The sequence below is a fragment of the Emys orbicularis genome, chromosome 2 (genome assembly GCF_028017835.1).
Source record: "Emys orbicularis isolate rEmyOrb1 chromosome 2, rEmyOrb1.hap1, whole genome shotgun sequence".
Lineage (NCBI taxonomy): Eukaryota > Metazoa > Chordata > Testudines > Emydidae > Emys > Emys orbicularis.
In genome coordinates, this window is record NC_088684.1 from 144,163,936 (window position 1) to 144,188,245 (window position 24,310).

General features: G+C 57.0%; 2 protein-coding genes across 2 annotated transcripts; one reads left to right on the forward strand and one right to left on the reverse strand.

Annotated features, from left to right (window-relative positions):
- The first annotated feature begins 8,850 nt into the window (after positions 1 to 8,850).
- Positions 8,851 to 14,446, forward strand: GNLY (granulysin). Its single transcript, XM_065399374.1, has 6 exons — positions 8,851 to 9,028; positions 10,581 to 10,711; positions 12,651 to 12,761; positions 13,050 to 13,221; positions 13,547 to 13,676; positions 14,225 to 14,446. The coding sequence occupies exons 1-5, from the start codon at positions 8,983 to 8,985 to the stop codon at positions 13,558 to 13,560; spliced, it is 474 nt and encodes a 157-aa protein (XP_065255446.1). The 5' UTR covers positions 8,851 to 8,982; the 3' UTR covers positions 13,561 to 13,676; positions 14,225 to 14,446.
- A 1,019-nt stretch (positions 14,447 to 15,465) lies between these two features.
- Positions 15,466 to 20,722, reverse strand: MYL7 (myosin light chain 7). The gene is made up of 6 exons (XM_065399076.1): positions 20,618 to 20,722; positions 19,695 to 19,770; positions 17,769 to 17,873; positions 16,767 to 16,845; positions 15,857 to 15,905; positions 15,466 to 15,567 (listed from the first exon to the last, which is right to left on the reverse strand). The coding sequence occupies exons 1-6, from the start codon at positions 20,651 to 20,653 to the stop codon at positions 15,466 to 15,468; spliced, it is 447 nt and encodes a 148-aa protein (XP_065255148.1). The 5' UTR covers positions 20,654 to 20,722.
- Between the last annotated feature and the right edge of the window lie 3,588 nt (positions 20,723 to 24,310).

The following is a 24,310-nucleotide window of genomic DNA, read 5'->3' on the forward strand; positions in this document are numbered from 1 at the left end:
TCTTATGTTCTTACTGCTTTGTATGTCCCCTCCATACACTCACTCCTTCACTGAGACGCTAGGGGACTGGATCCATCCCAGGATGCACTGGTGCACACAAACACCCACCACCTATTGTGAGCCTACTTGCTTTGCGGGGCAACTCAGCTTGTCGGTTGTGATGTGGGCTGGTGACACAAACACGGTTGTGCTGCAGCGAGGACAGAGCAGGGAGGAATCCTGACCAGCCCTTGGGAGGCACGCAGAGGTTAAATAGGCAGCACAGTGGGGCAAGGAAATATGCCTCCCTGGGCTTCTTAGCATTTCTGAACTGGGTTTGGGGGGTGCGGGGAGCGAATCTCCAGTGCAGACCAGGGGCGTACGCTCTAGTTCACAGCTGCTCTCAGCCACTTCCTATCTAATGGAGGGCTGACAAGAAACATGAATTTCCTGCCCACAGTGAGGAGCAGCAGCAAAGGGAAGGTGTGAAGAACCTCGCTTGCTGCCCCCACTCTGTTCTGTGCTGTATAAGGGGATGCCTTCCCCCTGTACAGAGACGCCCCAAGGCGCTGTATCCGCTGGCCCATAAGACAGCTCAGAGGTCTCACCGCAATAGGGAGCTCAGGCCCCAGCACATGGGAAGGCAGACGAGCGTTGGCGCAAGAGACAAGAGTGACTCAGGGCTTAGCAGGGACACACCCCACTGATTCGAAGGCCACAGGGCTAGTAGCCTCCCCGCCCCCAGCTATGACAGAGGGTCAAAGACCTCCGGGCAGCACAGCACCACTGCTAGGATGTTCTGGCCTGTGCATTTCCCCCAGAGAGACCCTGAGCTGCCCAGAGCAGCAAACGCTGTAGGCTGGTGCGGCCTGAATACAAGAAGGATGTTGGTAAATTCGGTAGGGGTCAGAAAAGAGCCACAAGAATGATGAAAGGTTTAAGCTTTGTCTACACTGGCACTTTTGTCAGTAAAACTTTTGTCGGTCAGGGGTGTGTTTCACCCACAAAAGTGCTGGTGTGGACAGCGCTATGTCAGTGGGAGTCTCTCTCCCAGTGACACAGCTACCGCCGCTCGTTGGGAGTGGTTTAATTATGCAGACAGGAGCGCTCTCTCCCACTGGCATAGAGCCGCTGCATGTGAGACCTTACTGTGCCGCTGAATGGTCTGTAGTGTAGACATGGCCTTAGAAAACCTGCCTTATCTTGAGAGACTCCAGGAGCTCCATCTATTTAGCTTAACAAACAGAAGGTCAAGGGGTGACTTGATCCCAGTCTGTCAGTACCTACATGGGGAACAAAGATGGGAACTAGATGATCACAATGGTCCCTATGAATCCTGACTCAGGTGTGAAGCTACCTCCTGACAAGCTCGCTGCTGGGCTCCCGTCCCATCTGGAGCTGGCGGGGTCCCCTGTATTAGTGCTGAGTTCCACCAGGGAAGAGGGGCCTACAGGCTCAGCTTGCCTCCTTGCTGATACCCTCTGCACTCAAATGCGCCCCAGAGTCTTATCCTACTGCCAAGCGACTCCAGACCAATGGAGCAACAAAGGGTCACAACGCGCAGTTCTGCCTCCACTAGTGCTTTCTTCCCTAGTCATCCAGCAGGGCAGCAAGCTCCTGTGCAAACCCCAGAGCAGGGTGACAGGCCACAGTGTTAGCCAGGCCTGGGAGGAGTTCTCAATCTAGTTGGGTGGTTAGCTCTTGTAGGTCTCTGTGGTCCTGATGACTAGTGAGGAAAGATGCCCATTCACGGACACTCCTGCTGTAGTAAGTAACCCTAGCAAAGGGGTTATTTTTAAAGGACCCTGCCTCTGCAGCGTTTGTGGCTGGCTTGGAAACAGACCTTCTACCGAGCCTGGCTGGTCTCTGGATTCCCCCAGTACCTTCCATCAGCTCGATGGCCAAGGAGCCACGTACCGGCTGGTCGAAGTGGGGCAAGAGAAAGAGAAACAACTTTGTTGACATCTTAAATGGCTGCTTCTTGGAACAGCTAATTTTAGAGCACAGGAGAGGAGACGCTCCGCTCGTTCTTGGCTCATTCCTAAGTAACCTACAGGAGTTGGTTGATGTAGTAACTGTAACCAAACCACTAAGTAATATTGGTCACAACATATTCGGGGGAGGAACTGTATCAAAACCCAGCAGCTGGCGCTACATTTTAAAAGGAAGATTAAAAAAACAAACCAAACTGAGGATGCTCGCCCCAAAGACCCTAAAGCCGGAAGCAAAGAAATGAAATGCTTTGATTCAGCGCGGAGGCTACTAAAACAGCCAGGACAGCATATTTCTAAACAAGCAAACAGGAAAGCAAGAAATGAACCAGTCTGGGTACATTTCAAGGTTCAAAAGGTGAGCTGAGGCAAACAGGTATCTTCCCAAAAACCAATCGACCCATTGAAGCCGATAGAAAACAGTCAAAGGCATCCCCACACATAGCAAGAGATTCTCAAAGCAGGAAGATTGCAGGAGGATCGGTGGGGCTGCCGGGTTGCCAAGGCTAAAGGGAGCAATTGAGGATAATGACATTGCAGAGAAACAAATCTATTCCTTTGCATCAATCTTTGCCACTGAGGCTACAGGGGAGAATACCTACTCCAGAGCTCCTCTTTTGGGGTAATAAACATGAGGCACTAGCAGCAAGAGAAGTGTGGGAACAAACACATAATTTAAAGGCCTGCCCATCAAGACTGGATAGAAGGAATAATTTGAAGTTTTCACACACTTATCAGTTACTGGTCCCCAGGGCCAGTTGGGGCTCATTAAGGCCCTGTAGCGGAGTGGCTACCCCGCTCCTGCCCTGAAGGAGTTAAAAGCAGCCCTGGGGAGGGCTGTGGCTGGGCGAAAGGAGCTACTAAGCTGTTTGGGGAAGCAGCCATAGCTAGGCCACACCCCAATCAGGCCACAGCTGCCAGAAGCCAGAGAGAGACTCTCTAGCTTTGAGCAGGAGGGACCTGGCTGCAGGGAGCTGAGAGAAGGTACCTGGAGTGGAGCAGGGCTGGGGGAAGGCCAAGGGAGTTGGGGAGCTCTGGCCTGGACACCCCCAGGCCACGGCCTAGTGGAAGACCCATTAGGTACTGGGGTTGCAGGTGTGTCACGGAGTCCCTGGGCGATGCTCTGGAATTGCTCCCTACGAAGCCAGGCAGGAATCTGGTGAAGTCTCCTCTCTGTGAGCAGACTGTCTCCAGGGCAAGAAGCTCACACAGCTTCCACCTTCCTGGGTCTGACCTTGGAGCATTCAGCATCCTCTGCCCTTCCATGCACTTCCCACAGCGAGTCCGCCCAGGCGGGGTCCTGGGGAAGCCAGAGGGTCCTGCACCCCCACTTCACAGTCAGACGTGACTCTCAGCCAGCCAGTAAAACAGAGGTTTATTAGATGACAGGAACATGGTCTAAAACAGAGCTTGTAGGTACAGAGAACAGGACCCTTCAGCTGGGTCCATTTTGGGGGCAGTGAGCCAGACACCCACATCTGCACTCACTTCCCGTCCCCAGCCAGCTCCAAACTGACTCACCCTCCAGCCCCTCCTCCTCTGGGCTTTTTCCTTTCCCTGGCCAGGAGGTCACCTGATTCCTTTGTTCTCCAACACCTTTAGCTATCACCTTGCAGGGGGGAAGGGCCTCGGCCATTAGTTGCCAGGAGACAGAGTGTCAGCCATTTATGCACACTGGCCTTTATCCCACCACCTAGAGACTTAAGAAATGCATAAGGGAAACTGAGGCACCCCTACAGTATTCAGAGGAAACCTTAAGAACTGTCCCACTTCGTCACAAGGGGGCAGCCCATGAGTAGGCAGAGGCAGCAGGTCCAAACCCACCTTGCCTATGATGAGTGGCTTTTACACTGCAGTCTGCCCGAGGGAGCGGGGGCTAGATGGTGACTGGTAGTAGCCCACGACTGAGACAAGGTGGGGATAGAGGGTTGGGGGTTCCCCTGGGTGGGGAGACCCTGAGACTGTGGGGGTATTGCCAGGGGGCAGCACCCCAAAGACAAGGGGTCCTGGGTCCTGGGAGGGACACGGCGGCCAGCGGCAGTGGGACACTGGCCTGCAGAGGGCGCTCTGGAGGCTGGACGAGCTAATTCCCTGAGAGACCAGCAGGAGGCGCCGCAGCGGTGAGTCACGCCCCGCCACAGGCCCCAATTCTGCAGTGTGCCAGGAGACCCCCCCCTGGGTATTGGCGTTGAAGTGCTCTGAAGAGGTTGACAAATGCAGAGGTTGAGTGGCTAATACTATACTAGCCAGCAGCAGGGGAGCGAACGTGCCTATCTTTAAAAAGGTTCCACGGGAGAACCAGACTGTTATTGGTTATTTGCATTGTGCCAGGTGCTGTACAAACACACAACACCGCCATATTTCAGGACTAGGCAAGGCAGGACTAGGACTAGGCAGAGAGCCGTACTTCAGGACTATACTTCAGGACTGGGGTCATAGTGTAACACTATTGCCAAAAAAGCGAACATCCTTCTGGGCTGTATTAGCAGGAGTGTTGTAAGCAAGACATGAGAAGTAATTCTTCCGCTCTACTCCACGCTGATTAGGCTTCAATTGGCGCATTGGTTTCAGAGTGGTAGCCGTGTTAGTCTGTATCAGTAAAAACAATGAGGAGTCCTTGTGGCACCTTAGAAACTAACAAATTTATTTGGGCATAATCCCACAAAAGCTTATGCCCAAATAAATTTGTTAGTCTCTAAGGTGCCACAAGGACTCCTCGTTGTTTTAACTGGAGTATTGTGTCCAGTTCTGGGCTCCACATTTCAGGAAAGATGTGGACAAATTGGAGAAAGTCCAGAGAAGAGCAACAAAAATGATTAAAGGTCTAGAAAATATGACGTATAAGGAAAGATTGAAAAAATTTAGTTTGTTTAGTTTGGAAAAGAGAAGACAGAGAGGGGACATGATAATTTTTCAAGTTTGTAAAAGCTTGTTACAAGGAGGAGGAAGATAAATTGTTCTTCTTAATCTCTGAGGACAGGACAAGAAGCAATGGGCTTAAATTGCAACAAGCGAGGTTTAGGTTGGACATTAGGAAAAACTTCCTGTCAGGGTGGTTAAGCACTGGAATAAATTACCTAGGGAGGATGTGGAGTTCCCATCATTGGAGGTTTTTAAGAGCAGGTTAGACAAACACCTGTCAAGGATGGTCTAGATAATACTTAGTCCTGCCTTGAGTGCAGGGGACTGAACTAGATGATCTCTCAAGGTCTCTTCCAGTCCTATGAGTCTATGAAACTGGTCACCAGGGACCAATGAGGGAAGTTAAGTGCATTGCTGGGAAGTTAAATGATTTATCTGCATCAATTTTCCCTGCTATGGGTGTTGCAAGAATACCCACCCTGCACCTGCTGTTTCCTGGTAATAAGGATGAGGTGTTGCTAGAGACCAAGGTATCGGAAGAAGAGGTACGGGAATAAATTGATCATTTAAAAAACAATAAGTCACCAGGCCCAGATGGTCCAGCCAAGAGTTCTAAAGAGCTAGAGGCTGAGCTGCCGGGAAAAAGAGGCAATCTCTCATGAAAAGCAGCGACGGTAGCCAAGGATTGAGGGTGGTAAGCATTGAACCTGTATTTAAGGAAGGCTGTAGGTGGGATGTGGGGAATTACAGAGCAGTAAGTAATCCGTCCCGGACAGAGAAACAAAAATATCAGAATAAAACCTCGGGAAGGTGGTGATGTGATAGGGGCTAGCCAACCTGTTCTTTAAACAGGTCAATAAAGTAGTGGGCAAAGGACACTAGTGGGCAAAGTAGTGGGCAAAGTCCCGGTTGACGTGGGACTTTCACAACATCCCTCCCAAGAGGCTGCTGAAGAGGGTAAGTAGACACAGACCGAGAGGTGAAGTAATGTCATAGATCATATACGGTCTGGTTGCCTGTGTAGCCGTAATTCAAACCCGCCATAGCTGCGCCGTCCCGGAGCACCTCCTTGTGGCACAACACGGTATTTCATCCACTCCGCCGCTCTCTCTAGACTTCACTGGTCTGGGCCAGCAGCGACGAGGCCCTCCGGCCAGGTAAGGCTACCTTTCTGGGGTAGCGACGTCCCCAGTGAGTGATGTCCGGTAACACAGCGTCTTCCGCCCCTACCCAGGCGCCTTTTCAGCCTCACACGTCTTCGGGAGCAGCCGCTCACAGGGCTTCCCTCAGCAAGACTCAGACCCAGACCCTCAGCAAGTCCCTGAAGTCCCTCCACAAGACTCAGACCCAGCCAAAAATACAAACTAAGCAACTTCCTCCACCCATCGACTCCCTTGTAGGTTCTCCCTTCACCTGCCTCCTGCCAGGCCCTTCCCAGAGAACAGGGACTCCAGCCCACCTCTCCTGGGCCAGCTCCTCCCAGCTAGCCTTGTAACTCCTTCCTGAGCCTGACCAACCCTCCAGGGTGGGGCTCTCTGGGTCTAATTAACACTTCTCATTCCATGTGGGTCATCAGCAGGGTTGGAATCTTTAGCTGCACCCCACAGACCTCTGCCGCTCAAGCTAACGAGTAACTGTCAGTAGTAGTAGGTTGTTATCCTCTGTGTCCAGCTACTGGATGCGCATTATGCAGACACACACTTTATCAGCAAGTTTCACAGACCTGTGCTTCTAACAGAGGAACGCTGAGATTCAGGCACCTTGGGTTCCATTCCAGGTCCGGGAGGGGAGTGTTCTTTAGAGGGAATAGCCCCTTCTGTCCCTGTCCCCTCTAGATTGTCCATGACAGTCTCTTTGCTGGTGTCCAGCACCACAGTGCCAAGCACCAATTGCAGGGAGAGTCCTTCTTAGCTCATGCAGCCTCAGGCTGGAACATGCTCCATCGCTCTGTGGGGATGGCACATGTAGGCGCTTTGAGGGGATGAAGCATCCTCAGGGCACATGAAATCTAGCCACCCTACCAAACTCTAATAAATCCCGAGTGAGATGTACAAACTGCAATTTTTCAAAGCCTTGCAACTTTGCCAAAGGTGGGTGAATTTTCACATGGGCAGCACAAGGCACAACTCTGACTGGAAGGTGATCTCTTCACCAGATTTCAAGCCCCTGCTCCAAAGCATGCAGAATCTAGGGCTTCTCAATTAAATTGCTGAAATAATTTTTTTAGTTGGGGGAAAAACCTGTATATGTCTCACCTCATTCGGAGAAACTGCTGAACCATTTTTGTTGAAACTCCACCCCCCCCCCCCAAATTCAGCCTGTGGCAGACATCCAGCATGGAAAATTTCAGCAAAGCTATAAGCATCTGAAAATAGGCTCTTATAATGGGACGTATCAGGCGACCTTAATTACATGTGCTGCTACCTGTAATAATAATTGGTCTAGAGACGGGCGATTGGGAACCCAGCTTCTGTTCTCTCTGTCACATAACACAAGAACAAGGGGGCATTCGATGAAGTGAAGATGCGGGAAACCGATAAAAGGAAAGAGTGTTTTGCACAATGCACAATTGGACTGTGGAACTCTCTGCCACCGGATGCCAAGCCTTTTGCAAGTTTGAAAAAGGGATTGGACATTTATATGGTTAGCCAGAATATCCCGGAGTTCATGTTAAAGCTAACATGCATTTTGGGGGGAAATTAAACCTTGTGCTTCAGGAATTAGGGGGAGACTTAAATGGGGGTCAGGTTATCCCACATCTGCTACCACAGGGTACTCAGGACCGGCGCTTCCACTAGGCGACCCTAGGCAGGATTTGGGAGGTGGCATTTTGCCACCCTCGGCGGAAATTTGGCGGCGGGGGGTCCTTCCGCTCCAGGTCTTCGGCGGAAATTCGGCGGCGGGTCCTTCACTCGCTCCGGGACCCGCCGCCGAAGTGCCCCGAAGACACGGAGTGGAAGGACCCCTGCCGCCGAATGCTCAGAGGAGGAGCGCTGCCGCCTAGGGCGGCAAAAACCCTGGTGCCACTCCTGAGGGTACTTACTCCTTCTTCTGCAGCATCTGGTGCTACCACTGTCATAGACAGGCTACTGTGCTGGCTGGATCTCAGTCTGATCCAGTTTGACTGTTCCTGTGTTCCTGTGACTTTCCAAAAGCCTTTGGCAAAGTCCATAACAAGAGGAAATCAATCAGTCATAGACTGAAGGGCTAAAGTTCTGGTATGGCTTGGAAACTGGCCAACTCACCACTGATTAATTTTCGTGATGACTGTAAGCGAGCGGCAGGTGCTACAGGGGTCTATGCTAGGTCTGGCTTAGCTCAGTATATTAGAAGGCATCTCGGCCGATTTGATCATGGCAGATATAACTCGCGGTGGACCCATGCCACAGCGCCTTGACATGACACCCGTGCAGTGACGCCAGCTTGGACCAAAGCAGCTGGGAACCAGCAAAGATGAACCGCGGGGTTCTGCTCTCTGAGCGCAGAGGCCGCCACTCGCCTGTGAGCGAACAGACAGAGGCCTGAGCTGGAAACCACCAGCTGCTTCTGCGATTGTTCCCAGCTGCCTGGCGCTGAGCTGTGCTCCCCGCCGGGGGCCGACCCCCAGCTCTGGTGAGTCAGAGAAGACAGCGGCTGCAGTGAGGAGGCTGGGAACCTGGAAATCACCCCCAAACCATGTATTAACTGGGCCAGGCACGGTCCCACCCAGCTGCAATGAAAGCACCTGCTGGTTGGGCTTAGGACCCGGTGCTGCCTTGTGACGTGAACAGGAGCAGGGACTAAGTACCTCTCTAAGGCAGAGGGGAAGATACCAGGGCCCCAGGGATGGGGTGCAGGGAGCCCACGGAGGAGGCAGGGGGAGAGGAAGCTGGCCCCCAACAGAGTAGAGCCTGTGGTGGTTGCTGCCTCCTGTGTCTGGTTAGTTTCTGTGGTGAGCATCTCTGCAGAAAGCCAGGGGCGTAGGAGGAAGGAAGAGCAGCAGGGGTCGGGGGAAGGGGGGGGGCAGCAGGACCTCAACACTCCTTTTTAAGGTCTCTCCGGCTTTCAGAAGCTCTCACTGGCCCAGCCAGACCCCTCCGCCTCCTTCACTTGGGCTATAAAAGCCACCGCGAGAGCGCTGGCCGGCCATTCCAGCAATCGTCGGGCTCCAATGGCTTCAATACTCATCCTCCCATTGCTCTTCGCTGTGGCCGCAGGTAAGAAGCGAGGGAGGGGTAGGCTTGCTTCCCATCCCCCCCACCTCCATTGCCAGGCCCCAGCCGGGAGCCAGCCAAGAGCGCCGAAGGGTTTTAGGAGCCATGCGCTGCTAACAGGCAGGTGCATCTGCTTCTGGACCAGCGAGCTGGGAGGGGGCAAACGGAGTTATGGTCCAAAGGGCTCTGGGGTTTGCCAGCCAGCCAGCAGGTGAGGCCCAGTCACGCTGGTGAGAACAATGAGTCAATCCAGAATTGTAGAACATGGACCCAGCTGGCTCCGACAGGCGCTCAGTGGCATGGAGAGCTCTGCCCGGTAACACCAGCCTCGTGGCATTTGCTAATTTCACCAGCGCCCCAGCTGCAGGGATCAGGTGATTAGGTCAGCGTCTCCTCTTTCCTTTCAGACAAAAAGGGAATTTTTTGCCCTTAAGGCTGAAGAGAAACACGTGGACCCCAAAACATGCCAGCCCCAGGAGGCCAATAAAAAGACCCCCCCCCTTGTTAATTTGAAATCTCATGATTTTGGAGGCCTGACTCCTGAGTTTTAGACACTCAGGGCTGACCGCTCTGCTCGCTGAGCTAGAAGAATCCACGGAGCGTGTCAACAGAGGCGGGTAGGAAGGGAAGCTGGTGAGTTGCTTTTGGATTTGCCTGCCTCTTCCTTTGATGCCTCTGGTCTTGGGTATTATCAGAGGCAGGGTCCTGTTTGGGCTGGGCCCTGGTTCTGCTCTGGTGGTCTGGCGAGTCCCACCACATTCCTGTGGACAAGGATCCCACAGTGCAGCTAGACCAGTTTTCCGTAGCTTTAGGGCAGGGACTGTCTCTTTGTTGTGTGTTTGTACATTGCCTGGCATAACGGGGTCCTGGTAATTCAAATACATCATCATCATCATATAATGTTCCTCCTGAGGATTTTGGGATGCTCCAGACAGCAGCAGATCTTGTTTAGCCCTTCCTTTTGGTATCTATTACTAGAAAAGCTCAGGTTTTTTTTCTTGCGCGTTAATGGAAAGGCTAATGAATGGACTTCAATGGGTCAGACACAGGTTTGATACAGGAGTGGGTGGGTGAGATTCTGTGGCCTGCGTTGTGCAGGAGGTCAGACTAGATGATCATAATGGTCCCTTCTGACCTTAAAGTCTATGAGTCTATGAATGACCAACTGGGGCAGACCCCCCCGCCCCCCCGGCATAACCCCACGGGAATCAACACAGTCACAACAGGAAGACACTGGTTCTGTACTTCCCGGAGAACCTCTGATCCTGTAGCCTGTCCTTGTAGTGTCTCTTTGTATCTTGAGACAAGGTGGGGCCAGCCCTGCTCCAGTGAGACTGACGCACACTGCATGCAGAACGTGTTATTATCTAGAGTTCAAGATTTACCAGGCTGAATGGCAGAAACGCTGTGGGGCTGGCCGTGGGGACAGAGCGTGACTCACCAGATAGGGGTTGGGAGCTCACGTTCTCCTGGGGGAAGCGCCCCTGGACCAGCTAGAGGGCGTTACAGGTCCGCAGGGCTCTGCGCACCTCACACTTGTCTCTTTGTTTGGCAGCGTTTGCCGGCCAAGATTTGGTTCCCGCGCGATGTTTGCAAGGACCCAAGTTCTGGTGCCAGGATGTGGCCACAGCCGTGGAATGCCAGAGAGAGCAGTACTGCATGAGCCTCTGGGCCGACGTTCCTCTGGTGAGTGCTGGAGCTGCGTCCATCTCTCCTCCCCCACCCTTTCTTTGGGCGGGTGCTAGAGCCGCGTCCATGTCTCCTCCCCCCTTTCCTTGGGCGGGTGCTAGAGCCACGTCCATGTCTCCTCCCCCCTTTCCTTGGGCGGGTGCTAGAGCCGCGTCCGGCTCTCCCCACCCGCTTTGCATGCCGTGTCCTTTCCCCGCTTGCTGCCCATGCCGCGAGTGAGGGAGGGGAACTGACTGCAGTTGGGTGACAAAAGGTGGGGTGAGGGGGCAGCATGGAGGGGTGCTGGGTGCCCAGCCTGGGTGCTGCAGACACTCGGGGGCTAAGGGAGGGGTTCTCTGGGAGCGGAGCTCAGCATGGCCCAGAGAGGGGCTTTAGGAGACACAGGGATGAAAATTCCTGAGCTCTGGGCTGCGTTAGCAATGCACAGGGTGCAGAAGGAGTTGGCTGGTCTGGCAGTGGAAGGCAGGGGGCTGGACGGAGCCACGCGCATCAGTCAGAGAAGCTGGGCAGAAGCGGAAACCCCCTTCCCCCGTCTCCAGCTCTGCATGGCTCCCAGTCCAGCCGCCTGCGCCCCCCTCCCAGTCCTGCAGTGCCCAGGTGGGGCAGGGAGAGGGGGTCAGGGCAACTGATGGAGCGGGGCCAGGAACAATCCCTGCTGCAGGAGCAGCTCCTGGCTGCAGCCGAGGTTGCAGGAGCCACTTATGACCCACAGGCGGGTCGACCCAGCCAGCTGCCCCCGCCCCTCTCCCTGCCCCCCAGCACCAGGGAGGAGCTGGGGCAGCTAGTGAGGCAGTGGCAGGAGCCAGCCACTGCAGCAGCCCTTCCACTCCACAATCCAACTTCTGCGCCCTCTGCTTCCAACCCCACTACCCTCCCTTATCCCATGCCCCTGGCTCCACCCCCTTGACCCCCACCTCCCCACCCCAGGCCAAGATAGGCAAAACTTCACTTGTGTCGGTGAGGAAGGGTGGTCCAGTGGTGAAGGCACTAGTCTGCCCTGCCACAGACTCCCTGAGTGACCTTGAGCAGATCACTTTGTCTCTCTGGGGAGCATAGCACAGCCCTGCCTCCCGGGGGTTGAAAGGATAAATTTAGAGCTGATTTTTTTCCCCCATGGGAAATTTCAAGTTTTCAGCAAAAATATTGAAAACCATAATATTTTGGTTTTGCAAATGTTGCTGCAGTGCCTCATGGGAGTTGTAGTTCAGGTGCCTTATGCACCCATTCTCCTCTATGGCTGGCTGTACTACATCTCCCATGATGCATTAGTCTCCCCTCTTATTGTGGCCGCCACCTCTCCCCGGTGCATCATGGGAGACGATGTTCAGCTGGGGAGCCTGGTCCATAGAGGAGGCTGGAAGCAGGAAGCACCTGAACTACAACTCCCATGAGACACTTTGGCATCAAAATATTTTGGTCGCTCCGTTTTTTTGGCTGAACAAGCGACATTTCCCACGGGAAGCAGACGCTTTCCGGGGAGATTTCGCCGAGTCGAAAACTCAGTTTCCCACTGAAAAACAGCTTCAAGGGGAAACGTTCAACCAGCCTTAATAAATACACTGAAGTTTGTGTGGCGCTCAGAGATGGTCTTTGGGGCAGGGAGTGTGTCATTTTGTTCTGCGTTTGTGCAGTGCCTGGCACCGGGGCCCTGCCCCATAACCACCTTCCTAGGTGCTCCTTCAGTATGAATAATAACTAAGAACAATGATTAGGGCTAGATGAGCGATTGAGATAATGGTGGGGATACTGCTGCCCTGTGGTCAGAGGAGGTAACAGTGGAACACCCGGCCCAACCCCTCTGAGAACCCCTATCAGGCTGGGCGTCTCTCTCTCCTCCCCCCCACCCCCCGGCCGGTTACTGCTGCCTGGGGCCTGGCCGCACTGGGCCGTGGTCCCATAGCTGCACTACAGGGTCTCTCGGTTCTCTCTGGGACAGTGGGATCAGCTGGAGGAGGAAGACGAGGCTCGGCCCCCTAACAAGAGGTGCACGTTCTGCACCCAGATTGTGGAGAAGCTCAAGTCGATGATTGGCGATGACCCCGATGAGGTACGTCACCCAGTGCCTGTTGGCCAGCCCAGCGGTTAGAGGAGGGGGCCTGAGGAAGTGTGTGGGAGGGGTGAGGAACGGTGGGATGAGGAGGGAGAAGGTGTGTGGGGGGAGAAGGTGTGTGGGGGGAGAGAGCAGAGGGTGTGATGGTGATGGGAGAGTGGGGAAGGAGAGGGAGAGGTGGGGAGCGGACCGGGGGACGATTCCCTGGCTGATGGCGAAGTTATGGGGAGGAGAGAGTGGGCGGAGCGTGGTGCCATAGCTCATGTGCCAGGGCTCTCGCCGCAGGATGCTATCAACAAGGCCCTGAGCTCCGTGTGCAGATCCGTGGGCAGACGCCAGGCCCGGACGTGTAAATCGCTGCTGAAAAAGTACAAAGATCAGCTCACGGAGGGACTGCAGAACGGCGATGAGGCCGGAGACATCTGCACCAGCATGAAATTGTGCAAGGAGCCCCCAGGTGAGAGTGCGTAGGTCGCAGTTCATCCCCCACGGGAAACTTCGGCCCAGGCTCCTCGGGGCTTCTCCCAGAAACAGCGACTGGGCTCTCCCTCTCCCGGCCCAGCAATCACCCCCACCCCAGGAATTGTCCCCTGCAGAGTTCACCCCCTCCCGCGTCTCCAGGGATCCTCCCCCACCTTGTTCTTCCCCCATCCCCTGGATTATCCCGCTAGGGCTCAGCCGCCCCCCGGCCCGTCTCTGAGGTGCTGCACAGAGGATGCCTAGGCCGGCCTGCCCGGGGGGCTGGAGCTGCTCTGACCCAGAAACGCTGGTTTTCCCTCCAGAGTTCTCCAACTGATGCCCGCCGCTTGCCCCGAGGCCACGCCGATTCCCCAAAGCTTCTCACTGCTGCTGATTGCGCCCGCCTGCGATGCACAGAACTGGCTGGATGGAGCACGGCATAGGGCCAGCTGGGTACGTGATACCCCAAGGCAGATCCCTGGGCTGGGGGAGTGAGGTGGGGAGCGGGACCCACTGGTGCTCAGGTCTGGCTTATAGCACCATGCCCTGAAGGTGACGCTGGAGCAGCAGCCAGGCTCCTTCACCCAGTGCTTCAGCCCGGCCCGGCCCTGTGAGGGCTGCAGTGTCTCCAGGGCCCATGTGCTCCTTGGTCTGTGATGCCCTGGGTGGGGTGGCTGCTCCACAGCTTGTGCTAAAGAGCCACGGCTCCACAGCTGGGGCTGCCCCACGCTCATCTCTAGGGATCGGGCACAGAGCGGGGCCTGGAGCACACACTGACGGCTACATGTGCCTACGGGGATGGGTGCTTAGGGGACCCGCTTACCAGTGGGTGCTCCGAACACCACCCAGGGTTATGAGCCCCAGGCAGTGTGGGCAGCTGGGGGGTTTATGGGGGGCTAGCCCAGTTGGGGCTGTGGAGGAGACGGTGGGTAGAGCCTGGAGCTGAAGGCGGAAAGCAGGACCCCTGCTGGCTAAGCTCACAGGCTGTCTCCCGCATCCAGGACCACTGCAGACCGGAGCAGACAACCGGAGGACAGTGACTCTGCCAGCCCTTGGCCATCAGCTTGGCTCTGGCATCTCTTCTGCTGGATATCGTGGGCCGGATGCTGAGCCAGTGCACATGGGCACAGTACCAGGCCATGCCGATTTGCACCAGCTGGGCATCTGACCCCCTTTCCCCCCCGCTGCTTTTGGCTTCCTTATGAATAAAGTGCTTTGGACAACGTGTGGCTGGTTTCATGCCCCTGCTGGGCAGGGGGAGCGGGCAGGCGGAAACGAGCCTTTCGGCTCCAGCGCTGCTGAGGCTGCTTGAGAAACATTTGTCCCAGCCACCATCCTGCATGTCTCTGGCCCGTCGTCTGCCTTTCCTTCCTGCGCGCCTTATTCCAGGGGCCCTGACGGCATCACAGGCTGGGCGTGGCTGTGGTGGCCTTGGCCCCTGCAGCTCCTTCCCCAAGAGCTGGGAGCGGGGCCCGGCAGCAGGAAAGGGAGCGGAAGCTGTTGGCTCAGAAGAAGCCGCGCCTGAGGACGGGCGAGTGCAGGAGGAGAAAGTGGCCACCAGCGAAACTGCCCCATGTCCCGAGCTCACCGTGGTTAAGGTGGAGGGAGATAAGGGACGGGGTGGGGGAAGCAGGTGGGACAGGGTGACTGCGGGTATTGCCTGTTGGTCACCCAGCTCCCCTGCGCAGAGGAGCCTCTCACCTCTCAGGCCAGGAGAGGATCCTGTGACCCCCCTTCCTCTGCTGTGCCGGGGGGGGGCCACACCCAGGGTGCGGACAAGGGGCCTCCCCACGGGCGTGAGCTTTGGATCTGAACCACGTCTCCCCCAGGCTGCTTCCCGCAGGATGGATTCCCAATGCCCCCTGCCTCCATCATGGGAGAGCGACCCTGCATGGCTTGAGTCCTCCTCCGTCCCAGGGCCTGCCCGCCGCTCCCCCCCGGGGCCCACAGTGGAGGAGGGCACCACAGGCTGCATGCCCAGGAGAGGCCCTTTGCATCCTCGTCACCCACCGGTCCTTGTGCCAGGGTCCCCCTGGCCTCACACCCAGTGCTTAGGGAATGGCCTTGAGCTGTGCCTGGCCCTTTGAAACAAGCCCTTAGCTTCCCTCTCCCCCTTGGCCACAGACGGGGCTTCCCTCCATCCTGCCCCACCGGTCACATGCAGGGCGCTCGTTTGATGGGCTTGGGCTTTTATTTCATTGGCGCTAGGCATGGGGCACATGTCGATTGGCTGCATCACCCGTCAGTCCTCCTTCTCGTCACCGTGGGTGATGATGTAACAGAGGGATTTGTAATCAATGTTTCCCGCCACGTCGATGGGCGTCACCGCGAACATCTGCTCCACCTGGGCAGGAGAGAGCAGAGGTGGGGACGTGAGTCGTGGGCAAGGATCCCAGTGACTTCCCGGGGTGGGGCGGGGCCCATGGGGGAGGCCGCAGCCTGGGCACCAAAGACCCGAGCGGCTGGCGGGCACCCAGATCTGCCACGGGGGGGGGGACGGGACGTGTAGTAAACAAACAAACAAACAAACAATCTCTCTCTCCCCCCCCCCCAAGGAGGGGGATCCTGCCAACCCGTGGGGAGTTCCTGGGACCCACTGATTGGGGGCAGGGGGAGATCAGGGGCCATCTCACCTCCTCCGGGGTGAACTTGTCTGCCTGGGTCAGCAGGAGCTGCTTAAACCTGCAACCGAAACAGGATGCGAGTGAGACCGCAGAGCCTTGGGTTTGTGCCCACTGCCCCTGAGTGCCCAGCTCTGCCGGGGCCAGGCAGGGACTGGGGGGCTGGGGCCTAAGCGGGGGTAGGGGCCAGGTGGGGCCTGGCAAGAGGCAGGGTGAGGGTTGGAGGGGGGCAGGGGCTGGAAGGATCTGAGACAGGGCCTGGGGGACAGGAGCTGGGTAAGGTCTGGAAGTGGGGCGGGGGGGGGGGGAGTGATTCCAGGGGCACAGGCCCCGCAGGACTAGACAGACCTGCCCACTGCACACAGAGACTTTTTTTAACCCCACATTTTCCGAACTGGCCTCTCAGTTGCTGGGACCCGTTTTGCCCTGTCCCACCCGCCGTAACCCCTCCCGCCCCTTCCACATGGTGTGGCAGCCTGCTCCGCCCCCCATGGCCATTTCCCCATTGGGGCAGTGACAGGGGGGTCCAGCCAGGCCTCCTCCTGGCTCCAGCCCACGCCCAGTTTGGCCCAGGACGCCCCCGGCACCAGGGTGGCACAGAGCCGGCTCTGCTCCTGGCCTTGCCATTCACTGGAGAGGCCTCACCCTGCCCCGCGAGCCATCGGGCACCTGGGAATATGGCCCTGAGAGTCCAGCCTGAGACACCCTGGGCTCTGATTTGCAGCCCCCACCATTGAGGTCAGTCAGATCTGGGGGCGCGCAGCCCCCCCCAAGACACCAGGCCAAGGGCATCTCCACCTGGGCTCCCAAAAGCCGAGGCCCCAGAAGCAGGGGCTGCTCGTGTCCCTGTGGGCCTAGGGGTGCTGGGTCCCCCAGGCCTGCGACTGCCCCCCACACCCTGGCTTGGGGTGCTTTGACTCACTCGTCCTTGTTCACGTGGCCGGTTCCGTCGGGGTCGAAGAGTTTGAAAGCGTTGAGGATGGATTCCTCCGGGTCGGTGCCTGGGGGGGCAGGGGGGCTGGTTAACTCAGGATGAGGCCGAGGTTCCCCAGCCACATTCCCCTGGCTCTAGGCCCCCCCCATGCCTGCCTCGGGGCGGGGGCACGGCCCTGCTTCTCTTCGCACTCCGAACCTGTGGGGCAGGACGAGCCGACGACCCTCCCTCTCCTCAGAGGTGCTGGGAACCCGCATTCCCTGCCTGCGCTCCGACCGCTCTGAGGTGCCCAAAGCCACATCTCAGAGGGCAGCTGCACCACCACCTCTGTGCCCCCCCACAAGCCCATTGCTGGGCGGGGCAGGTTTCCAAAGACCCCAGCAGCTAAAAGCCGAGTTAAGCGGCAGCAGGAGAATATATGGCTTTCCCAGCATGGATCACGGTATCTCCAAGCCCCGTGGGGCCCGGCAGCACTCAGCCATGGCTCACGCCCGGAGCCTGCGACGGGGGACCCGGCCATGCCTAGGAGGGGATGCTGGCGAAGCTATTGAGGGAATCCTTCTTTCCAGGCAGGGCCTGGGGACCTTCGATCTCCACTTGGAACAGTCACCAGCGGGAGAGAAAGGCAACATGGGAGCATCCCGCACTGCGGGTGTAGCGCGAAGTCGTCTCGAGGATGCCAAGAGCAAGCGGGCAGCAGAGCTGGGCACAGCGAGGATGCTCCAGCGGTGTGAGGGCGAGTCTGGGATGCAGGAAACCTGTGCCACCCCAGTGTGACCTTGGGCAAGTCACCCAGTTGCTCTGTGCCTCAGTTTCCCCATCTGTCCCATGGGAATCATAACCCCGTGTGTGTGAGGATCAATACATCATGGAGGGTGAGGCGCTCGGATGCTCTGGCGATAGCGCCAGGGATGTCCCAGAGGTCGATAGAGCCCAGGTTGAACGGGCCCCCTCCAGCTCTCGGCCCCGTTCGGCTCTCGGCCTACTCACCATTCAGCTTCTCCCCGAAGAGTGCGAGGAAGACGGTGAAGTTGATGGGGCCCTTCCCCTCCTTCAGCATCTCGTCCAGCTCCTCGTCCTTCATGTTCAATTTCCCTGGTGAGGAGGGGAGGCCCGGTGAGAGCCCATCTTCCCCAGGATGCCTCTGGCCCCCCACCCGGAGCACCGTTCGCTTTCCGGCGGCAGGAGCGGGCCTTGCCCCATGGAGCCCCACCGCTGTACAGCGGGAGGCCCGGACCCCAGCACAACCCGAGTAGGGAGGCAGCTCCAGCCAGGGAGCTGGCACATCATGCCATCGGATGACATGACCCACTCTGAGCTCTGTTCTCACCCTCTGCTACCTCTGGGCAGCACCCAGCACGATGGGGGGCCACCCGATCTCTGTCAGGGTCAGAGCAGGGCCTGGCAAGACAGTGGTACCCCCGATCTCCGTCGGGGTGGGTGCAGGGCCTGGCATGACAGTGGTACCCCCGATCTCTGTCAGGGTCGGAGCAGGGCCTGGCATGACAGTGGTACCCCCGATCTCCGTCAGGGTGGGTGCAGGGCCTGACTCGACAGGTCCCCTTGATCTGGGTCAGGGTGGGGGCAGGGCCCAGCACGACAGGTCCCTTTGATCTCAGTCGGGGTCTATAGGCCGATCTCCGTGGCAGCGTCGGTGGAGAGAGCCACCTCCACAGAGCCCCCTTTGATAAAGGCACCAGAGAGGCCAGGCCAGGATCTGAGGTGAATCCGGGCCCGCGCCTCGTGCCGCTCTAGGAGGAGGCCCGCTTCGCCCCTGAGCCGGGCCCCTGAGCCCAGAAGCCGACCGCCTCACTCCCCCACAGTGCAGGCAAGCAGAGCCAGCCTTATCAGCGATGACGCACGGGATGGAAATCACGAGATGCCAAGCTCAAGTGCCCGGTGGAAAGAGCGTGCCTGCTACTTAATCAGCGGCCCCTGCCGATAAGCAGCCAGCTCCCGCTGTCTGCCAAGGGGGCAGGGGGCTGGGTAGTTTTGGAGCTAGCAGCTGGCTTCCTTCATCGATTTGTAACATAAAGGGCTTGTCTTGTTAAAGCGGTGCTCCCCGGCCCCACCCGCTCCCTGGCGGTGCACGATCCCCCAGCAGCCCACGCCCCCATTCAGAGGGGTGTTACCCACTAGCAGGATCCTCCTTTACTGGGCACCAGCCCATGGGCCCGTGGTGGTTGAGAATTCCCTCCCTTTCTCCTGCTCCGAGGGCTCCCCTCTTCCTCAGACACAAAGAGTAGGCCCATGCTCTGGGGCAGGGTGGGGGGGACGGGACATTGGCACCACAGGACTGAGGAAGCAAGAAGAGGCTTTTTTGCTCCTGGGCTCCCAGCGTAAGTGCAGGAGCCTCCCAGTTTTGCTTTGAATGAACTGAAAACTCAGCCCTTTTTTCACGGCCTGTGTCTGTGCAGCGCCTGGCGCCACGAGGCCACGGCTGGGGAACTAGACTCCAAGCCGATACACGGGAATACCAAAGCAAAACTCGCACAAAGCTGCCGTGCCTGAGATTAAGGACTTTCAGACCCTTTCAATTCCAGGCGATGCACCGGGCCCAGGTTTGTTCCATATTGAACTAGGGAACTCACTTTCGCAAGAGATTTGGACAGCAGAGAACCTTCGCTGCCTTCCCGCCAGAGGGCAAGCCACTCAAGCCAGAGGGGGTGGATGGGGATAGATAGATTAGATTAGATAAATAGAGGGGGTGGATGAGGATAGATAGATGGTGATGTCCTGACAGGTTTGTCATTCTTTGGGCACCTCCGTGGTCTGTGTTTGAAGCTTGCAGCGAGCTCCAGGCCCAGGGGGTTTGCTGAGGCCTGGCATTTCACAACGATGATTATTGGGGATAGCTTTGGTGCCTGCCCCTGGCCAAGGTGCACTGGGAGGGTGGGGGGTGAGGTGCTCACTCACCAAGCTGGGAATAGGTCTCCTTCAGGTCTGATTTCGTGATAATGCCGTCACGGTTCTGGTCGATGCAGCTGAAAGCCTGGGAACAGAATGAGACGCTGAGCCCTGGGGCCTGGGCCTGCTTGCAGCCCTCGGCACCAGCCCCCTCACTCTCCTGGTAGGGCAGAACCTCCCTCCAGCTGGCATCTTCCCCTCTCCCTAGCCGTGCCCCAGCAGGAGTGGGGAGCTCCAGCCCAGCTTGCCATGGCTGAGTCCCTAGGCAACATTATTCCCTGCAGCCCCAGCGTGGCCGACTTGTGAGTGTCACGATATCTTCAAGCTCCAGCTCCTGGAGTCAGGTGATTCGGGGAGAATCTCGGCTTTGGTTCCAATCAAGTACCTCGTGGTTGGGGAGAAGAGCTAAAAACGTGACCGCGAGAGGCTCAGAAACCAGCCGGCCAATGCAAAGTGTGGTATATTGCAAACTGTGTGAAAAGTCCGAGCTGTCACGTTAAATTATAAGGGGATTCCTGGTCCTGCTTGTAGGCTTGGGGGGCTCTGCAGGGTAGCCTGTGATCTGGGTCCTGTGCAGTCAGTCTGCCTAGAGAAAGATGGGGTGAGTTGGGCCTCTCTGCCACAGGGAGCAGCCTGTTTTGTCTCTCTCTGGTTTTGGTTCTTGTGTGTTAAGCTTCTGGATTCTAAGACATAAAGTCGTGTTATGCTGCAGCCTTCCTGCAAGATGGCTGATGCTCAGGTTCTAGCTCGTTGTGTGTGTGCTGTGACTACTTGGGGGAGCTAATGCTGAATATTCCCCCCTCTCTCTTTGCGAAGGCCATGGCCCTGACCCTTCTCTCACCACGGGCCATATCCCTGTGTGGGTATCATGTGCATTGCCCGGGCTCCCCGGCATGCTGGCGTTCACACGCAATGGGCCGCGGCACCCTCACCTCCTTGAACTCCTGGATCTGAGACTGCTCGAACATGGAGAAGACGTTGGAGGAGCCCCTCTGGGCACGCTTGGCAGCAGCTTTGCTTCGGGTCCCGGCTTTCCGGCTGGCCTGCAGGGGAAAGAGCCAATCAGAGTGCAGGGAGTCCTGCTGTCTCTGGCAGAGCCAATCAAAGCACAGGGAATCCTGCTGTCCCCAGCAGATCCAATCAGAGCACAAGGAATCCTGCTGCCCCTGGCAGAGCCAATGAGAGCACAAGGAATCCTGCTGAGCCCAGCAGAGCCAATCAGTGAGGAGCCCTGTGATGCGTGCCAGTGGGCACAAGCAGCAGAAGGGGAGCCCCTTGCTGGCACGAAAGGTGCCTCCCTCTCCGGTGCCTGGGACCAGTGTGATTGAAACAGACAAACAGTTTTAAACCACTGATAACAACCAGCACGTTCCAACTCCCGTCAAAGTCTGAAGGAATGCCTAATGCTAATGGGAAGGGGGTAGGTTTAGCAGATAAAATAAAAAAAGAACAAGTTAAAAATCACTTAGAAAAGTTAGATGCCTGCAAGTCACCAGGGCCTGATGAAATGCATCCTAGAATACTCAAGGAGCTAATAGAGGAGGTATCTGAGCCTCTAGCTATTATCTTTGGAAAATCATGGGAGACGGGAGAGATTCCAGAAGACTGGAAAAGGGCAAATATAGTGCCCATCTATGAAAAGGGAAATAAAAACAACCCAGGAAACTACAGACCAGTTAGTTTAACTTCTGTGCCAGGGAAGATAATGGAGCAAGTAATTAAGGAAATCATCTGCAAACACTTGGAAGGTGGTAAGGTGATAGGGAACAGCCAGCATGGGTTTGTAAAGAACAAATCATGTCAAACCAATCTGATAGCTTTCTTTGGTAGGATAACGAGTCTTGTGGATAAGGGAGAAGCTGTGGATGTGGTATACCTAGACTTTAGTAAGGCATTTGATACGGTCTCGCATGATATTCTTATCGATAAACTAGGCAAATACAATTTAGATGGGGCTACTATAAGGTGGGTGCATAACTGGCTGGATAACCATACTCAGAGAGTTGTTATTAATGGTTCCCAATCCTGCTGGAAAGGCATAACGAGTGGGGTTCCGCAGGGGTCTGTTTTGGGACCGGCTCTGTTCAATATCTTCATTAACGACTTAGATATTGGCATAGAAAGTACGCTTATTAAGTTTGCAGATGATACCAAACTGGGAGGGATTGCAACTGCTTTGGAGGACAGGGTCATAATTCAAAATGATCTGGACAAATTGGAGAAATGGTCTGAGTTAAACAGGATGAAGTTTAACAAAGACAAATGCAAAGTGCTCCACTTAGGAAGAAAAAAATCAGTTTCACACTGTAACACAAGCGGACTCACCCCTGCGGCGCCTCCTGCTGGTCTCTCAGGGAATTAGCTCAACCCAGCCTCCAGAGCGCCCTCTGCAGGCCAGTGATCTGCCTTGCTCTCTACTTCTGGGCCCCGTGTCCCTCCCAGGACCCCTCTCAGGGGGCAATGGGGCAGGGGGAGGGAAGGTGCTCTCTAGGGCAGGTATCTGCATGGGGGTGGGGCTGGGGGGTCAGCTGCTAGTGGGGGAAGGGCTCTGGGTCTGCGGGTGGGAGAGGGCTGGAGGGAGGCAGGGAAAGGTCACCAGTAATCTCAGGGATGCGGAGTTCTTCCCTTCCCTGCGTTCTTTGTTCTTTGGCCGCATGGTCCCCACGGGGGCTGTAAGCTCTGGGGCAGGGGCTGGCAATGGGGCTCAGGGGGTGGCACTGGCAATGGGGCTGGGGGAGGGCTGGTGCTGACAATGGGGCTCTAGGGGGACAGCAGTGAGGCTTTGGGGTCTGCTGGCAGTGCTGGGGCTGGGGGGCACTGACAATGGGTATCTAGGGGCTGTCAATGGGGCTCTGGCATGGCCCGGGCAGGTCCCCCCCCGAGTTAGTGCCCTGCTGCATGCTGAGGGGCTGCTCCGCGCCCCAGTACGTGGGGGGCTGGAGCCGTTCTGGGGGGGGGGCGCTCTCAGCACAGTGCCCGGCTCTCCCTTGCCCCAGGACAAGGGGGGGCTGGAGCCGTTCTGGGGGGGGGGGGGCGCTCTCAGCACAGTGCCCGGCTCTCCCTCACCCCAGGATGTGGGAGGGCTGGAGCCGTTCTGGGGGGGCGCTCTCAGCATAGTGCCCGGCTCTCTCTTGCCCCAGGACAAGGGGGGGCTGGAGCCGTTCTGGGGGGGGGCGCTCTCAGCACATTGCCCGGTTCTCCCTCGCCCCAGGACGTGGGGGGCTGGAGCCATTCTGGGGGGGGCGCTCTCAGCACAGTGCCCGGCTCTCCCTCGCCCCAGGATGTGGGGGGACTGGAGCCGTTCTGGGGGGGCGCTCTCAGCACAGGCCCCGGCTCTCCCTCGCCGCAGGACGTGGGGGCCTGGAGCTGTTCTGGGGGGGGGCTCTCAGCACAGGCCCCGGCTCTCCCTCGCCCCAGGACGTGGGGGGTTGGAGCTGTTCTGGGGGGGCGCTCTCAGCACAGTGCCCGGCTCTCCCTCGCCCCAGGACGTGGGGGCCTGGAGCTGTTCTGGGGGGGCGCTCTCAGCACAGGCCCCGGCTCTCCCTCGCCCCAGGATGTGGGGGGGCTGGAGCTGTTCTGGGGGGGCGCTCTCAGCACAGTGCCCCTGCCCGCAGGAGTGGGTCCGACGGCTCCCACTCAGAACAGCCCTGTCCAGGAGCTGGACGCTGGTTCCAGTGAGGGGCTGGGGGGCGGGGGGAGGGACTCACCATCCTGCTGTGTCAGCTCCGCAGCTCCTCCGCAGCGAGGGGGTGGCTGGGCTCCTCTATATACTGCTGCTTATCACCCAGGTAGCTAAATTAGGAGCAGAACAGGGGGAGAGCGCCAAACTTGGCAGTCCCGGCGCAGAGCTGGCCGGGGTGATAAGGGCTGGATGACAGCGACATTCCAGCAGGGTGGGCCCCGAGAGCCGGCTTGAGCTCTATGGAAGGGGTCCCCAGGCAGCCGCGGAGCAGCCGGGGTCCTTACGCTGGTCACATCCCGGGATTTCCCTTCCTCGGGAATTTCTGACCGTGCAAAATTCGGTTTGGCTCCGAATCGGAACAAAACGAAGTCGAACGTTCCGGTGAAACGCGGTTTTCGAAACCCGGCTCGTGGTTCGGGTCGACTGGCCCGTTCTGGGGTGGGGGTTGCAGCCGCTCGCTCGGACCCCCGCCTGACTGTTTAAACCAGGGGTCGGCAACCTTTCAGAAGTGGGGTGCCGAATCTTCATTTATTCACTCTAATTTAAGGTTTTGCGTGCCAGTAATATATTTTAATGTTTTTAGAAGGTCTCTTTCTATAAGTTTATAATATATAACTAAACTATTGTTGTATGTAAAGTAAATAAGGTTTTTAAAATGTTTAAGAAGCTTCATTTAAAATTAAATTAAAATGCAGAGCCCCCGGACCGGTGGCCAGGACCCAGGCAGTGTGAGTGCCACTGAAAATCAGCTCGCGTGCAGCCTTCGGCACGTGTGCCATAGGTTGCCTACCCCGGGTTTAAACCGTGGCTTCTGTTACTGACACCGGCCCAACCGATACAATCCAGCTGGAAATGAAAAGGAACAGGCCGATGCGATCGGGTCGACACGGAACCTTCTCGAAATGCTTTGCTCACATTGAGTAAACAGCCGGGCCAGGGAGGC

What these genes read in the sequence shown, in the direction of transcription:
- GNLY (XM_065399374.1), top strand. Translation starts at nt 8,983, where the DNA reads ATGGCTTCAATACTCATCCTCCCATTGCTCTTCGCTGTGGCCGCAG. An exon ending in GCTCTTCGCTGTGGCCGCAG is followed by an intron (nt 9,029 to 10,580) that starts GTAAGAAGCGAG and finishes TTTGTTTGGCAG; the next exon opens with CGTTTGCCGGCCAAGATTTG. An exon ending in TCTGGGCCGACGTTCCTCTG is followed by an intron (nt 10,712 to 12,650) that starts GTGAGTGCTGGA and finishes TCTCTGGGACAG; the next exon opens with TGGGATCAGCTGGAGGAGGA.
- MYL7 (XM_065399076.1), bottom strand. Translation starts at nt 20,653, where the DNA reads ATGTTCGAGCAGTCTCAGATCCAGGAGTTCAAGGAG. An exon ending in GGCCACGTGAACAAGGACGA is followed by an intron (nt 15,906 to 16,766) that starts GTGAGTCAAAGC and finishes TTTCGGTTGCAG; the next exon opens with GTTTAAGCAGCTCCTGCTGA. An exon ending in ACAAGTTCACCCCGGAGGAG is followed by an intron (nt 15,568 to 15,856) that starts GTGAGATGGCCC and finishes TCTCCTGCCCAG; the next exon opens with GTGGAGCAGATGTTCGCGGT.